The sequence below is a fragment of the Scyliorhinus canicula genome, chromosome 16, assembly GCF_902713615.1.
Source record: "Scyliorhinus canicula chromosome 16, sScyCan1.1, whole genome shotgun sequence".
Classification (NCBI taxonomy): Eukaryota; Metazoa; Chordata; class Chondrichthyes; order Carcharhiniformes; family Scyliorhinidae; genus Scyliorhinus; species Scyliorhinus canicula.
Window position 1 is genome coordinate 92,101,341 of NC_052161.1, and position 18,729 is coordinate 92,120,069.

At 48.8% G+C, this 18,729-nt stretch overlaps 1 protein-coding gene across 1 annotated transcript in view; it reads right to left on the reverse strand.

Moving 5' to 3' along the window:
- Window positions 1-18,729, reverse strand: part of LOC119951033 (alpha-2-macroglobulin-like) — a 226,915-nt gene that overhangs the window by 133,852 nt on the left and 74,334 nt on the right. Inside the window, exon 12 of the mRNA XM_038774067.1 lies at window positions 8,707-8,867. Coding sequence (XP_038629995.1) covers window positions 8,707-8,867 — 161 coding nt within the window. The remainder of the gene's footprint in view (window positions 1-8,706; window positions 8,868-18,729) is intronic.

Below are 18,729 nucleotides of genomic sequence, written 5' to 3' on the forward strand. Positions count from 1 at the left end.
TGCGTGTCCTTGATAAGTATGTACCTGTCAGGCAGGGAGGAAGTGGTCGAGCGAGGGAACTGTGGTTTACTAAAGTAGTTGAATCACTTGTCAAGAGGAAGAAGGGAGCTTATGTAAAGATGAAACGTGACGGTTCAGTTCGGGTGCTCGAGAGTTACAAGTTAGCTAAGAAGGGCCTAAATAGAGAGATAAGAAGAGCCAGGAGGGGACATGAGAAGTCTTTCGCAAGGATTAAGGATAACCCTAAAGCTTTCTATAGGTATGTCAGGAATAAAAGAATGATGAGGGCAAGAGTAGGGCCAGTCAAGGACAGTAGTGGGAAGTTGTGCATCGAGTCTGAGGAGATAGGAGAGGTGCTAAATGAATATTTTTCCGTCAGTATTCACGCAGGAAAAAGACAATATTGTCGAGGAGAATACTGAGATACAGGCTACTAGAAGGGCTTGAGGTTCATAAGGAGGAGGTGTTAGCAATTCTGGAATGTGTGAAAATAGATAAGTCCCCTGGGCCGGATGGGATTTATCCTAGGATTCTTTGGTAAGCTCAGGAGGAGATTGCTGAGCCTTTGGCTTTGATCTTTATGTCATCATTGTCTACAGGAATAGTGCCAGACGACTGGAGGATAGCAAATGTTGTCCCCTTGTTCAAGAAGGGGAGTAGAGACAACCCCAGTAACTATAGACCATTGAGCCTTACTTCTGTTGTGGGAAAAGTCTTGGAAAGGTTTATAAGAGATAGGATTTATAATCATCTAGAAAGGAATAATTTGATTAGGGATAGTCAACACGGTTTTGTGAAGGGTAGGTCGTGCCTCACAAACCTTATTGAGTTCTTTGAGAATGTGACCAAACAGGTGGACGAGGGTAAAGCAGTTGATGTGGTGTATATGGATTTCAGTAAAGCATTTGATAAGGTTCCCCATGGTAGGCTATTGCAGAAAATACGGAGGCATGAGATTCAGGGTGATTTAGCAGTTTGGATCAGAAATTGGCTCGCTGTAAGAAGACAGAGGGTGGTGGTTGATGGGAAATGTTCAGCCTGGAGTTCAGTTACTAGTGGTGTACCACAAGGATCTGTTTTGGGACCACTGCTGTTTGTCATTTTTATAAATGACCTGGAGGAGGGCGTAGAAGGATGGGTGAGTAAATTTGCAGATGACACTAAAGTCGGTGGAGCTGTGGACAGTGCAGAAGGATGTTGCAGGTTACAGAGGGACATAGATAAGCTGCAGAGCTGGGCTGAGAGGTGGCAAATGGAGTTTAATGCAGAAAAGTGTGAGGTGATTCATTTTGGAAGGAGTAACAAGAAGACAGAGTACTGGGCTAATGGTAAGAATCTTGGTAGTGTGGATGAGCAGAGAGATCTTGGTGTCCATGTACATAGATCCCTGAAAGTTGCCACCCAGGTTGATAGGGTTGTTAAGAAGGTGTATGGTGTGTTAGCTTTTATTGGTAGAGGGATTGAGTGTCGGAGCCATGAGGTCATGTTGCAGCTGTACAAAACTCTGGTGCGGCCACATTTGGAGTATTGCGTGCAGTTCTGGTCGCTGCATTATAGGAAGGATGTGGAAGCATTGGAACGGGTGCAGAGGAGAGTTACCAGGATGTTGCCTGGTATGGAGGGAAGATCTTATGAGGAAAGGTTGAGGAACTTAAGGCTGTTTTCATTAGAGAGAAGAAGGTTAAGAGGTGACTTAATTGAGGCATACAAGATGATCAGAGGATTAGATAGGGTGGACAGTGAGAGCCTTTTTCATCGGATGGTGATGGCTAGCACAAGGGGACATAGCTTTAAATTGAGGGGAGATACAGGACAGATGTCAGAGGTAGGCATCTTTACTCAGAGAGTAGTAAGGGCGTGGAATGCCCTGCCTGCAACAGTAGTGGACTCGCCAACATTAAGGGCATTTAAATGGTCATTGGATAAACATATGGATGATAAAAGAATAGATTAGATGGGCTTTAGAGTGGTTTCACAGGTCGGTGCAACATCAGGGCTGAAGGGCCTGTAGTGCGCTGTAATATTCTATGTTCTGTATGTTCATAACAGATCTGTCATGAATAGCAGCAGGTCATCGGCATACATCGACACCCGTAACCCCCTCCCGATCCCCCGCCACTCAACCGAGGCCCAAAGTGCCATCTTCAAAGGCTCATTCGCCAGTGCAAAAGGCAGCGGGGACAACGGATGCCCCTGCCTCATTCCCCAATGCAGCCCAAAATACCCCACGTTTGTCTCATTCGTTCGCAGACTTGCCATGTGGGTTACATATAACAACCATGCAACAAACCTTGGTCCAAACTTGAGCCTCCCCACAAATACCTCCACTCTGCCCAGTTGGAGGCCTTTTCTGAGTTCATTGACACAATCACCTCCAGCACTTTGAGAAAGCTGCCTCCCCTTGACAAAGCCCGTTTGGTCCTCCGAGACCACCTCTGATACACACCCCTCCAATCTTCTCGCCAATACCTTTGCCAGGACTTTCACGTCTGTGTTCAGCAGTGAGATGGGCCTTGTAATTGAAAATATGGAAAGATACGTCATTTGAAACATAGAAGTCTGGCAATACCTGATCTAAGAATGCATGAGAGAATGTCAGAAAAAATCCCACGAAGTGTTAACTGCAGCTGCCAGGAGAGGATTATAAAATGCAGGTAGCCTTGGTCAAGCAGGCTTAGCAAACAAAACAAGCAGGTCTTTCAAGTCACAATCAGATAATTTTAGTATACAGCTAAAAGCAATTTTTCGCACCTACTTTTGAAGTTAGGTAAGCAGATGGAAAAGAATGGATGAGGTTCAGCTGAATTAGGTGACAAATGTTTAAATGTGAGGCAAGTCTTTTGAACTCACCACCAATAAATCTTTAGTATAAAGCTAAAAGCAATATTTCACACCTTCATTGAAGTTAAGTAAGCAGCTGGAAAAGAATGGATGAGGTTCAGTTGAATTAGGTGACAATTCTAGGTGTGAAAATGTGCTGACACCAGGTGAATATGGAAAGCTGGAGACAACGTGTCTACAAGAACACAAATTAGACCCAAATCAAAGTCGAAATTATGAGCTGGGGACACAATTTAATAATAAAACTATAGAAATGATAGGAATCAAAAGTAACACCCCTTAGAAATCACAGCATTTTTGAACATCACAAAGGATACAATGTAATCTGAGATCTAGGAGATGAGGTCATGCTCAAAATGAATACTTAATCGTGTTAGAAAAATTCAGATTAAAGGTATCTTTTACAATCCAAGTAAAATAAAAGTTACTTTACAATAAAGTCATAAAACTTAGTAACGGCTCAAAAGGGGAATATAAACCCTGAGAAAGGGGACGGTAGGCAGAGAAGCAGAGAATGAACCACAGAGGCCATGAGTCAGCTCAGTCAGCTGACAGCCAGCTCAGTCATGGGAAAGACACAGAGCAAAGCAGCCGAGTTAAAACAGCTAATACGTCTAACGAAGACCAGAATTTAAAGAGGAGGCAGAGTCAGCCCAGAGTCAGCGCAGAACCAGCTCTCACAGCTCGGTACATGAGAAAGATAGAGCATAGCAACCGAGCAGAACAGCGAATACATCTGAAGAAGACCAGATTTTAAAAAGAAGATTGATTGTCAAGGTGGACCTGAATGTCCCTTCAACCAACCAAGAGAATCCAGAAGCAAGATCGTTTTACTTTTCTGTAAAGACAGTGATTGCATCTTTTAAAAGAAAAAATCTAATAATAAAATAACTTAAAAGTTTTAACCTGAAACAGTGGTTATTACAAAGCCTACTTTACTTACTTAGCAACACAGGACCCAGGATATTGATGCTACTAAGTGGTAAGTAGGGAAAATTCTTCTGTGAAGGTTTGGGTTATACCGGGGGATAACTTGAAAACATAGTTTGACCTGAATAGCACCCACCTAAGCCTGCAGAGGTGTCAGGGAGTGAGAATCCCTGTCCACCATTTAGAATGTCGACTCTTTTTGGTGTTGGGGGAATTCTAAGAACAGTGGTGAGTTTTTAACTTCAGCCTATAGTACCTGTACTCCAGCGGATCGTTTCCATTTTTTAGAATCAGCAAAATCGATGCCTGCGCCAGCATAGCTAGTAGTTCCCCCTTCTCCATCGCTTTATTGAACAAGCCCAGAAGGTGTGGGGCCAACTCCATTGCAAACAGCTCATTAAATTCTACCAGGAAACCATCTGGCCCCGGCACCTTGCCCGAATACATCATACCAATGCACATAATCATCTCTTTTAGCCCCAATGGTTACCCCAGTGCCTGCCCTCTCCCCCCCCCCCCCCCAACTCCAGGAAGTCCAACTCGTCCAGAAACTGGCCCATACCATCCTCCTCCACCATTCCTGCTCGGCCCAAATAGCCCCTCATAAAAGTCCTTGCACGCCCTCATTTATCCTCTCTGGATCCAACACCACTCCCCCGAACCCCCCCCTCCCCTCCATACCTCCCCAAACTGATTGAGCTCAACACAATTCTTAATCGCCACTGCCACCTTCCCACAGAACTCTTTGTCTGTCAAAAGCCCCGAATCCAACCTCCAACCCCGCCTCTGCGCCTGACCTGAACGAAGTCTCACATCTAGATAGTGCAGAGGGTGGTCCAAAATCACTATTCCCCCACATTCCACTATCAGCACCGCCCATCTTACCACAAGAATGTCAATCCTGGAATATACCCTACACATATACGAGAAGAAGGAGTGTTCCTCTCTCCCGGGTGCCCAAATCTCCATGGATCCACCATCCTCATTCTCTCCATAAATCCTCCCAGCTCTCGCGCCACCCTTGACCTCCCCATTGACTTATGGCTTGACCAATCCAACCACGGTTAAAGTACAAAATTAAAATCCACACCCACACCATAATCAGTTTATTGGGAGTCCGAGCTCAGAATTGCTCCTAACAGCCTTTTCATGAAACCCGCCGTCATCCCAATTCAGTGCATATACATTCACCAATACCACTGGAGTCCCCACTAGCACCCCACTCACTATCACAAACCTCCCCCCACATACCTCCCCTCACTTTCCGGGTCCTGCACGTCCCTAGCCCCCGGAAACCCCGGTTTATTATTCGGCAGTGTGGCAACCCACCTCGACTTTGAGCAAAACCCTGAATGGAACACTTGTCCATCCACCGCTTTCTCAACTTCATCTGATCTTTCACCCGGAGATGCGTCTCCTGCAAGAAAATCACCACTGCTCTCAAACCTTTCAAGTGCGCGAACATCCAAGCCTGTTTAACCGGCCCATTTAGCCCATGACATTCCGTGCTACGATTCTCACTGGAGGCTTCTGCCTCCCCACCCCCCTGGGTCAGCATTATTCTTGGGGTCCGCATCCCTACCCCCACTCTGAATCGGGCCCATCCAAGATGGCTCCCCACCCTGTCCATGCATAACTCATCCTACACATAAGCGGCATGCCTCCACTCCCCCATCCCCTCTCCTGACCCCCTTCCCCTCCCCCTTCAACCTCCCGACCCCTCCCCACATCCAGGCTAACCACCACACCCCTCCCCCATTTAATATCCGTTTACTAGCATTTCTTGCATGGCGATTCCCACCTCAATGCCCTGACCTGAGAAACCGCCAACCCCTCAACCCATCCCCCCTTCCTCCTGCACCCCATTACTTCTCTCCAGCCCTCCTCCCCAGCCCCTCCCCAGTCCCCCACCCAATGCAAGAGACTTCACCCCAAAATGGCTCCCATACAGAACATTCTCAAACCACCCCACCTGATTCACTACACCTCTCATGCTGTACAGAGCATAGGATACAGAATGCAATACAATTATAAATTATACCTCCATCACCGAAGGGTCCCCCCCCTCCAAAAAAAGCAACTATTTAACTTTAATTAAAAAAAGGGGGGCTTAACCATCCCCATAACAATCTTTCCCAGTCAGCAAACAAAAACGTGAGACAAAAATAACAGGGACAGAACTTCCGCCCACGTTCATTTTTCAGCTTGTGTTCCTTCATAAAGTTATTTGCCTCCACTGGTGTCCCAAAGTAATATTCCTGACCCTCGAAAGTGACCCAAAGTTTGGCCGGGTACAACACCCAAAGCGAATCTGGTGCTGGTACAACACTGCCTTGGCCTTGTTGATCCCCGCCAGTCTCTTCGTCAGCTCCGCATAAATCTGTATTCAGTTTCCTTCCCAATCGCAATTCTGCCGCGTTCTGGCCCACCTCAGAATGTTTTCCTTGTCCTGGAACTCGTGCATATGCACTACCAGCAGTGGCACCCCCGCTCTTGGCTTCTTCCTCAGGGATCTATGGGCCCGATTCACCTCCAGGGCCTTTTCCAGAACCTTCTTGTCCACCAAGCTGGCCATCAACCTCGCGATGTAGCCCATTACACTCGTTCCCTCCACTTCTTCCGGCAGGCTCACAATCCGAAGATGCCGCCTGGATCTGTTCTCCTTGTCGTCCACCTTTGCGACGCGTCTTGCACAAAGTTTTCCCCAGATCGCCATCCTCCACTTCCCAGAGACACAATCTGGCCTCTCTGGTCGATGCCACCTTCTCCACCTCTTGGATCGTCACCCCCCTTGGATCTCCAGGCGCTTTCTCCACCCAGTAACAAAGAAGTTCGACAAAGGAGAACCAGTGGACGTGATTTATTTAGATTTCCAGAAGAACTTTGACAAGGGGCCGCATGGGAGATTGTTAAAATAAGTTAAGAGCCCATGTGCTAAAGGGTAAGATCCTGGCATTGGATAGACGATAGACTGACTGGCAGAAGGCAGAGACTGGGGATAAAGGGGGTCTTTTCAGGATGGCAGCCGGTGACTCGTGGTGCACCTCAGCGGTTGGCGCTGGGACCACAACTTTTCACAAATATACATTATGATCTGGAGGAAGGAATTGAATGGAAATTAAAATGGAATCGCTTATTGGTCACAAGTAGGCTTCAAATGAAGTTACTGGGGAAAAGCCCCTAGTCGCCACATTCCGCCCCTGTTCGGGGAGGCTGGTACGGGAATTGAATCCGTGCTGCTGACCTGCCTTGGTCTGCTTTAAAAGCCAGCTATTTAGCCGTGTGCTAAACCAGCCCACTTATAGCCACTCTTGCTAAGTTTGCAGATGATACAAAGATCTGTAGAGGGGTAGGTAGTATTGAGGAAGCAGGCGGGCTTCAGAAGGACTTGGACAGGCTAGGAGAGTGGGCAAAGAAGTGGCAGATGGAATACAATGTGTAAAAGTGTGAGGTTATTCACTTTGGAAGGAGAAATAGAGGCATAGACTATTTTCTAAATGGGAAGATGCTCAGGAAATCAGAAGCACAAAGGGGAATGTGAGTCCTTACTCACGATTCTCTTAAGGTTAACGTGCAGGTTCAATCGGCAGTTAGGAAGGCAAATGCAATATTAGCTTTCATGTAGAAGGGGCTTGAATACAAGACCAGGGACGTACTTCTGAGGCTCTGGTCAGACCCCATTTGGAGTATTGTGAGCAGTTTTTGGGCCCCGTATCTCAGGAAGGATGTGCTGGCCTTGAAAGGGTCCAGAGGAGTTCACAAGAATGATCCCTGGATTGAAGAGCTTGTCGTATGAGGAGCGGTTTAGGATTCTGGGTCTGTACTCATTGGAGTTTAAAAGGATGAGGGGGGATCTTATTGAAACTTACAGGATACTGCCGAGGCCTGGATAGAGTGGACGTGGAGAGAATGTTTCCACTTGTAGGAAAAACTAGAAGCAGAGGATACAATCCCAGACTAAAGGGATGATCCTTTAAACAGAGAGTGGTGGATCTGTGGAACTCTTTGCCGCAGAGGGCTATGGAGGCCAAATCATTGAGTGTCTTTAGACAGAGATAGATAGGTTATTAATCAATAAGGAGATCAGGGGTTATGCGGAGAAGGCAGGAGAATGGGGATGAGAAAAATATCAGCCATGATTGAATGGCGGAACATACTCGACGGGCCGAGTGGCCTAATTCTGCTCCTATATCTGTCTTATGGTCTTATTCCAAAGTCCCGCGGAAAGGTGCCACAGCATCCCCATTTGCCTTCAACCAGTAACTCTGCATTTCTTTACGCTGCTGATGAAATTTGTACTTAATGAAGCTCATCAACTGTTCCATTGCCACTCTCTCTCTATCCTTCACCTTGTATCTCTCTCTTTTCTGTCTCTTCTTCAGCTTGCAACATTCCCTTTCTCTCCCTTCCTTTCTCTCTCCCTATTAGTAATCCCCACACTGATACTCCCTTGCCGGGAACTCACACACAGTGAGTGGGTGCTATGTGACTAGTGTTTCTGAGGAAAGCAAAGCACCCAGGAGTTGGGGGAACAGGGGCTGTAAATATCTCAGGAGCGTGGCATTGGCCGAGGTTGGGTGGGGGCGTTTATCGACACAGGATGTCTCCGTGGGCAATCGAGAAGAGTGAAGCTCAAACCTTCGGAGCCTCCAACGGAGATCGTTTCTTCTTAAATGCCACAATCAGTCCTCTTGACATCACCTACAGAGAGAGAGAGAGAGAACAGGATGATTCACACAGACAGACTGTGGATCAGGGGGTGAGGGTCAGAGGTCAGGGAGCCTGCGGGGGTCTGGGGATAGAGGACTAGGAAATGGGTGAGTGTTCAGGGTCCTGGTCTAGTACGACAAGCCAAATGTTCTCACCAGGTAGAAGACATCCTGGTCGTGCTTTTCCTGGGCAGAACAGAGCCTTGATGATGTAGTCAACGTTTACATCCCAGTTTCTGAATCACAGGCCAGAGCGTGGTGATGTTTCCTGATGGAGAGGTAACTGTTGGATCTGGAGTAGAAGGGTTTAACCAGATGATGGGCTGGCTGATGATGGGGCAGACTGTTTTGATATTCATAGTCCTGGTACTGACCCTGATAAATTGCCTAGACATGGAAGGAGAGAGAGGAACAGGTCAAGAAAATTCAGTGTCTGCAAGATAGTCTCCACAATATTCCCCAACCCTTCCCGAAACATTCGGTCAAACAATGACAATCTCCAATAAGAGAGGATCGAACCATCACCCTTGCATTCAATGACATTACCATCGCTGAATCCCCCACTGTCATTTCATTTTCATTTTCATTTTCATTTTCTTATCAATATCCTGGGCGTTAACATTGAACAGAAACTCAACTGGGACCCAGCCATATAAATAGGCTGCAAGAGCAGATTAGCAGCTGAGAGCAACACGCCTCCTGACTTCCCCCCAAAGCCTGTCCACCATCTACAAGGCACAAGTCAGGAGTGTGATGGGATACTCTCCACTTGCCTGGATGAGTGCAGCTCCAACAATGCTCAAGGAGGCTCAACACAATCCAGGACAAAGCAGACCCGCTCGATCGACACACTAACCACAAACATTCACCCCCTTCACCACCGACGCATAGTAGCGGCTGTCTACAAGATGCATTGCAGTGGCTCACCAAGGTTCCTTTGATAAAACTTCCAAACTCCACAACCTCTATCACCCAGAAGGACCCATGGGGAATAGCATGACCTGCCAGTTCCCATCCGAGCAACTCACCCATCCTGACTTGGAATATATCGGCCATTCATTCACCGTCACTGGGTCAGAATCCTGGTACTCTCTCCCTAAAAGCACTGTGGGTGTACCTACGCCACGGAAGTTTCAATGGTTCAATAGGTCACTAATCGACATCCTCAAAAAGGACAATTAGGGATGGACAATAAATGGCAGCAATGCCCACAACCAAGAAAAAAATTTAAAGCCCGCTATCCCCCCATACGTTCCCCATTCAGTCCACTAATACCACCTGATAAACCCCCTCCCATTCCTCACTCAGTCACTGAGACTCCTGATAAACCCCCTCCCATTCCTCACTCGGTCACTATACCCCCGATAAACCCCCTCATTCCCCACTCAGTCACTGATACCCCAATAAACCCCCTCCCATTCCCCACTCAGTCCTAATACCCCAATAAACCCCTCTCATTCCCCACTCAGTCACAAATACCCCATAAACCCCTCCCATTCCCCACTCACTAATACCCCAATAAACCCCCCTCACTCCCCACTCAGTCACTAATACCCCAATAAACCCCTCCCATTCCCCACTCAGTCACTAATACCCCAATAAACCCCCTCCCATTCCCCACTCAGTCACTAATTCCCCAATAAACCCACTCCCATTCCCCACTCAGTCACTAATACCCCAATAAAACCTCTCCCATTCCCCACTCAGTCACTAATACCCCTGATAAACCCCCTCCCATTCCCCACTCAGTCACTGAAACTCCCGATAAACCCCCTCCCATTCCTCACTTGGTCACTAATACCCCCAATAAACCCCCTCCCATTCCCCACTCAGTCACTAATACCCCAATAAACCCCCTCCCATTCCCCACTCAGTCACTAATACCCCAATAAACCCCCTCCCATTCCCCACTCAGTCACTAATACCCCAATAAACCCCCTCCCATTCCCCACTCAGTCACTAATACCCCAATAAACCCCTCCCATTCCCCACTCAGTCACTAATATCCCAATAAACCCCCTCTCCTTCCCCACTCAGTCACTAATACCCCAATAAACCCCCTCCCATTCCCCCACTCAGTCACTAATACTACCAATAAACCCCCTACCATTCCCCACTCAGTCACTAATACCCAATAAACCCCTCCCATTCCCCCACTCAGTCACTATACCCCAATAAACCCCCTCCCATTCCCCACTCAGTCACTATACCCCAATAACCCCCCCCCCCTTCCCCACTCAGTCACTAATACCCCAATAAACCCCCTCCCATTCCCCACTCAGTCACTAATACCCCCGATAAACCCCCCTCTCCTTCCCCACTCAGTCACTAATATCCCATAAACCACTCCATTCCCCACTCAGTCACTAATACCCCAATAAACCCCCTCTCATTCCCCACCTCAGGTCACTAATACCCCAATAAACCCCCTCCCATTCCCCACTCAGGTCACTAATACCCCAATAAACCCCTCCCATTCCCCACTCAGGTCACTAATACCCCAATAAACCCCCTCTCATTCCCCACTCAGTCACTAATACCCCAATAAACCCCCTCCCATTCCCCACTCAGTCACTAATACCCCAATAAACCCCTCCCATTCCCCACTCAGTCACTAATACCCCAATAAACCCCATCCCATTCCCCACTCAGTCACTAATACCCCAATAAACCCCCTCCCATTCCCCACTCAGTCACTAATATCCCAATAAACCCCCTCCCATTCCCCACTCAGTCACTAATATCCCAATAAACCCCCCCCCCATTCCCCACTCAGTCACTAATACCCCAATAAACCCCCTCTCATTCCCCACTCAGTCACTAATACCCCAATAAACCCCTCCCATTCCCCACTCAGTCACTGATACCCCAATAAACCCCCTCCCATTCCCCACTCAGTCACTAATACCCCAATAAACCCCCTCCCATTCCCCACTCAGTCACTAATACCCCAATAAACTCCTCCCATTCCCCACTCAGTCACTAATACCCCAATAAACCCCCTCCCATTCCCCACTCAGTCACTAATACCCCAATAAACCCCCTCCCATTCCCCCACTCAGTCACTAATACCCCAATAAACCCCCTCTCCTTCCCCCACTCAGTCACTAATACCCCAATAAACCCCCTCCCATTCCCCACTCAGTCACTGATACCCCAATAAACCCCCTCCCATTCCCCACTCAGTCACTGATACCCCAATAAACCCCCTCCCATTCCCCACTCAGTCACTAATATCCCCAATAAACCCCCTCTCCTTCCCCACTCAGTCACTAATACCCCAATAAACCCCCTCCCATTCCCCACTCAGTCACTAATACCCCAATTAAAACCCCCTCTCCTTTCCCACTCAGTCACTAATACCCCAATAAACCCCTCATTCCCCACTCAGTCACTAATACCCCAATAAACCCCCTCCCATTCCCCACTCAGTCACTAATACCCCAATAAACCCCCTCTCCTTCCCCACTCAGTCACTAATACCCCAATAAACCCCCTCATTCCCCACTCAGTCACTAATACCCCAATAAACCCCCTCCCATTCCCCACTCAGTCACTTAATACCCCAATAAAACCCCTCCCATCCCCACTCAGTCACTAATACCCCAATAAACCCCCTCTCATTCCCCACTCAGTCACTAATACCCCAATAAACCCCCTCTCCTTCCCCACTCAGTCACTATTACCCCAATAAACCCCCTCATTCCCCACTCAGTCAACTAATACCCCCAATAAACCCCCTCTCCTTCCCCACTCAGTCACTATTACCCCAATAAAACCCCTCACTCCCCACTCAGTCACTAATACCCCAATAAAACCCCTCCCATTCCCCACTCAGTCACTAATACCCCAATAAAACCCCTCCCATTCCCCACTCAGTCACTAATACCCCAATAAACCCCTCCCATTCCCCACTCAGTCACTGATACCCCAATAAACCCCTCTCATTCCCCACTCAGTCACTAATACCCCAATAAACCCCTCTCATTCCCCACTCAGTCACTAATACCCCAATAAACCCCGCCCATTCCCCACTCAGTCACTAATACCCCAAAAAACCCCTCCCATTCCCCACTCAGTCACTGATATACCCCAATAAACCCCTCTCATTCCCCACTCAGTCACTAATACCCCAATAAACCCCCTCCCATTCCCCACTCAGTCACTAATACCCCAATAAACCCCCTCTCATTCCCCACTCAGTCACTAATACCCCAATAAACCCCCTCATTCCCCACTCAGTCACTAATACCCCAATAAACCCCCTCTCATTCCCCACTCAGTCACTAATATCCCAATAAACCACCTCCCATTCCCCTCAGTCACTAATACCCCAATAAACCCCCTCCCATTCCCCACTCAGTCACTAAACCCCAATAAACCCCCTCATTCCCCACTCAGTCACTAATACCCCAATAAACCCCCCCCATTCCCCACTCAGTCACTAATACCCCAATAAACCCCTCCCATTCCCCACTCAGTCACTAATACCCCAAAAAACCCCTCTCATTCCCCACTCAGTCACTATACCCCAATAAACCCCCTCCCATTCCCCACTCAGTCACTAATACCCCAATAAACCCCCTCTCCATTCCCCACTCAGTCACTAATACCCCAATAAACCCCTCCCATTCCCCACTCAGTCACTAATAACCCCAATAAACCCCTCCCATTCCCCACTCAGTCACTAATACCCAATAACCCCCTCCCATTCCCCACTCAGTCACTAATACCCCAATAAACCCCCTCCCATTCCCCACTCAGTCACTAATACCCAATAAACCCCCCCCATTCCCCACTCAGTCACTAATACCCCAATAAACCCCCTCCTCATTCCCCACTCAGTCACTAATACCCCAATAAACCCCTCCCATTCCCCACTCAGTCACTAATACCCCAATAACCCCCTCCCATTCCCCACTCAGTCACTAATACCCCAATAAACCCCCTCCCATTCCCCACTCAGTCACTAATACCCCAATAAACCCCTCCCATTCCCCACTCAGTCACTAATACCCCAATAAACCCCTCTCTCATTCCCCACTCAGTCACTGATACCCCAAATAAACCCCCGCCCATTCCCCACTCAGTCACTGATACCCCAATAAACCCCCCCTCCCATTCCCCACCGCCAGTCACTAAGTATTCCCAATAAACCCCCTCTCTCCCTTCCCCACTCGTCACTAATACCCAATAAACCCCCTCCCATTCCCCACATCAGTCACTAATACCCCAATAAACCCCCCTCATACTTTCCCCTCAGTCACTAATACCCCAAATGAACCCCCTCATTCCCCACTCAGTCACTATACCCCAATAACCCCCCTCCCATTCCCCACTCAGTCACTAATACCCCAATAAACCCCCTCTCCTTCCCCCACTCGGTCACTAATCCCCCAATAACCCCCTCATTCCCCACTCAGTCACTAATACCCCAATAAAACACCCTCCCCATTTTCCCCACTCAGTCACTAATACCCCAATAAACCCCCCCCCATTCCCCACTCAGTCACTAATACCCCAATAAACCCCCTCTCATTCCCCACTCAGTCACTAATGACCCCAATAAACCCCCTCTCCGTCCCCACTCAGTCACTATTGACCCCAATAAACCCCCTCATGTCCCCCATCAGTCACTAATAACCCAATAAACCCCCTCTCCTTCCCCACTCAGTCCACTATTACCCCAATAAACCCCTCCATATCCCCCACTCAGTCACTAATATCCCAATAAACCCCCCCCCCATTCACCACGTCAGGCACTAATACCCCAATAAACCCCCTCTCATTCCCCACTCAGGAGTCACGAAGTACCCCAATAAACCCCTCCCATTCCCCACTCAGTCACTAATATCCCAATAAAACCCCCCCCCATTCCCCACTCAGTCACTAATACCCCATAAACCCCCTCTCATTCCCCACTCAGTCACTAATACCCCAATAACCCCTCCCATTCCCCACTCATCACTGATACCCCATAAACCCCTCCCATTCCCCACTCAGTCATTAATACCCCAATAAACCCCTCCCATTCCCCACTCAGTCACTATACCCCATAACCCTCCCATTCCCCACTCAGTCACTAATACCCCAATAAACCCCCCTCCATTCCCCACTCAGTCACTAATACCCCAATAACCCCCTCCCATCCCCACTCAGTCACTAATACCCCAATAAACCCCCTCTCCTTCCCCACTCAGTCACTAATACCCCAATAAACCCCCTCCCATTCCCCACTCAGTCACTGATACCCCAATAAACCCCCTCCCATTCCCCACTCATTCACTGATACCCCAAAAAACCCCCTCCCTTCCCCACTCAGTCACTAATATCCCAATAAACCCCCTCTCCTTCCCCACTCAGTCACTAATACCCCAATAAACCCCCTCCCATTCCCCACTCAGTCACTAATACCCCAATAACCCCCCCCTCCCTTTCCCACTCAGTCACTAATACCCCAATAACCCCCTCCATTCCCCCCACTCATCACTAATACCCCAATAAACCCCTCCCATTCCCCACTCAGTCACTAATCCCCAATAAACCCCTCTCCTTCCCCACTCGTCACTAATACCCCAATAAACCCCTCATTCCCCACTCAGTCACTAATACCCAATAAACCCCCTCCCATTCCCCACTCAGTCCACTAATACCCCAATAAACCCCCTCCCATTCCCCACTCAGTCACTAATACCCCAATAAACCCCCTCTCATTCCCCACTCAGTCACTAATACCCCAATAAACCCCCTCTCCTTCCCCACTCAGTCACTATACCCCAATAAACCCCCTCCATTCCCCACTCAGTCACTAATACCCCAATAAACCCCCTCTCCTTCCCCACTCAGTCACTAATACCCCCAATAAACCCCTCCATTCCCCACTCAGTCACTAATACCCCAATAAACCCCCTCCCATTCCCCACTCAGTCACTAATACCCCAATAAACCCCCTCCCATTCCCCACTCAGTCACTAATACCCCAATAAACCCCTCTCCATTCCCCACTCAGTCACTGATACCCCAATAAACCCCCTCCATTCCCCACTCAGTCACTAATACCCCAATAAACCCCCTCTCATTCCCCACTCAGTCACTAATACCCCAATAAACCCCTCCCATTCCCCACTCAGTCACTAATACCCCAAAAAACCCCCTCCCATTCCCCACTCAGTCACTGATACCCCAATAAACCCCTCTCATTCCCCACTCAGTCACTAATACCCCAATAAACCCCTCCCATTCCCCACTCAGTCACTAATACCCCAATAAACCCCCTCTCATTCCCCACTCAGTCACTAATACCCCAATAAACCCCTCTCATTCCCCACTCAGTCACTGATACCCCAATAAACCCCTCCCATTCCCCACTCAGTCACTAATACCCCAATAAACCCCCTCTCATTCCCCACTCAGTCACTAATACCCCAATAAACCCCCTCCCATTCCCCACTCAGTCACTATACCCCAATAAACCCCTCCCATTCCCCACTCAGGTCACTATACCCCAATAAACCCCTCTCATTCCCCACTCAGTCACTAATACCCCAATAAACCCCCTCCCATTCCCCACTCAGTCACTAATACCCCAATAAACCCCCTCCCATTCCCCACTCAGTCACTAATACCCCAATAAAACCCCTCCATTCCCCACTCAGTCACTAATACCCCATAAAACCCATCCCATTCCCCACTCAGTCACTATACCCCCAATAAACCCCCTCCCATTCCCCACATCAGTCACTAATATCCCAATAAACCCCCTCCCATTCCCCACTCAGTCACTAAGTATACCAATAAAACCCCCCCCCCATTCCCACTCAGTCCTAATACCCCAATAAACCCCCTCTCATTTCTCACTCAGTCACTAATACCCAATAAAACCCCTCCCAGTTCCCCACTCAGTCACTGATACCCCAATAAACCCCCTCCCATTCCCCACTCAGTCACGAATACCCCATAAACCCCCCCCCTTCCCCACTCAGTCACTAATACCCCATAACCCCTCCCATTCCCCACTCAGTCCTAATACCCCAATAAACCCCCTCCCATTCCCCACTCAGTCACTAATACCCCCAATAAACCCCCTCTCCCATCCCCACTCAGTCACAAATACCCCAATAAACCCCCTCTCCTTCCCCACTCAGTCACTAATACCCCAATAAACCCCCTCCCCATTCCCCACTCAGTCACTGATACCCCAATAAACCCCCTCCCATTCCCCACTCAGTCACTGATACCCCAATAAACCCCCTCCCATTCCCCACTCAGTCACTAATATCCCAATAAACCCCTCTCCTTCCCCACTCAGTCACTAATACCCCCAATAAACCCCCTCCCATTCCCCACTCAGTCACTAATACCCCAATAAACCCCCTCTCCTTTCCCACTCAGTCACTAATACCCCAATAAACCCCCTCATTCCCCACTCAGTCACTAACACCCCAATAAACCCCCTCCCATTCCCCACTCAGTCACTAATACCCCAATAAAACCCCCTCTCCTTCCCCACTCGGTCACTAATACCCCAATAAACCCCCTCATTCCCCACTCAGTCACTAATACCCCAATAAACCCCCTCCCATTCCCCACTCAGTCATTAATACCCCAATAAACCCCTCCCATTCCCCACTCAGTCACTAATACCCCAATAAACCCCCTCTCATTCCCCACTCAGTCACTAATACCCCAATAAACCCCTCTCCTTCCCCACTCAGTCACTATTACCCCAATAAACCCCCTCATTCCCCACTCAGTCACTAATACCCCAATAAACTCCCTCTCCTTCCCCACTCAGTCACTATTACCCCAATAAAACCCCTCACTCCCCACTCAGTCACTAATACCCCAATAAACCCCTCCATTCCCCACTCAGTCACTAATACCCCAATAAACCCCCTCCCATTCCCCACTCAGTCACTAATACCCCAATAAACCCCTCCCATTCCCCACTCAGTCACTGATACCCCAATAAACCCCCTCTCATTCCCCACTCAGTCACTAATACCCCAATAAACCCCACTCATTCCCCACTCAGTCACTAATACCCCAATAAACCCCTCCCATTCCCCACTCAGTCACTAATACCCCAATAAACCCCCTCCCATTCCCCACTCAGTCACTGATACCCCAATAAACCCCTCTCATTCCCCACTCAGTCACTAATACCCCAATAAACCCCCTCCCATTCCCCACTCAGTCACTAATACCCCAATAAACCCCCTCCCATTCCCCACTCAGTCACTAATACCCCAATAAACCCCCTCTCATTCCCCACTCAGTCACTAATACCCCAATAAACCCCTCTCATTCCCCACTCAGTCACTAATACCCCAATAAACCCCCTCCCATTCCCCACTCAGTCATCAATACCCCAATAAACCCCCTCCCATTCCCCACTCAGTCACTGATACCCCAATATACCCCTCTCATTCACCACAAAGACAATAATACCCCAATAAACCCCCTCCCATTCCCCACTCAGTCACTAATACCCCAATAAACCCCCTCCCATTCCCCACTCAGTCACTAATATCCCAATAAACCCCCTCCCATTCCCCACTCAGTCACTAATACCCCAATAAACCACCCCCCCATTCCCCACTCAGTCACTGAGACTCCCGATAAACCCCTCTCATTCCCCACTCAGTCACTAATACCCCAATAAACCCCCTCATTCCCCACTCAGTCACTAATACCCCAATAAACCTCCTCCCATTCCCCACTCAGTCACTAATACCTCAATAAACCCCTCTCATTCCCCACTCAGTCACTAATACCCCACTAAACCCCTCCTATTCCCCACTCAGTCACTAATACCCAATAAACCCCCTCCCATTCCCCACTCAGTCACTAATACCCCCAATAAACCCCCTCCCATTCCCCACTCAGTCACTAATACCCCAATAAACCCCCTCTCATTCCCCACTCAGTCACTAATACCCCAATAAACCCCCTCCCATTCCCCACTCAGTCACTAATACCCCAATAAACCCCCTCCCATTCCCCACTCAGTCACTGAGACTCCCGATAAACCCCTCTCATTCCCCACTCAGTCACTAATACCCCAATAAACCCCCTCATTCCCCACTCAGTCACTAATACCCCAATAAACCCCCTCCCATTCCCCACTCAGTCACTAATACCCCAATAAACTCCCTCCCATTCCCCACTCAGTCACTAATACCCAATAAACCCCCTCCCATTCCCCACTCAGTCACTAATACCCCCAATAAACCCCCTCTCATTCTCC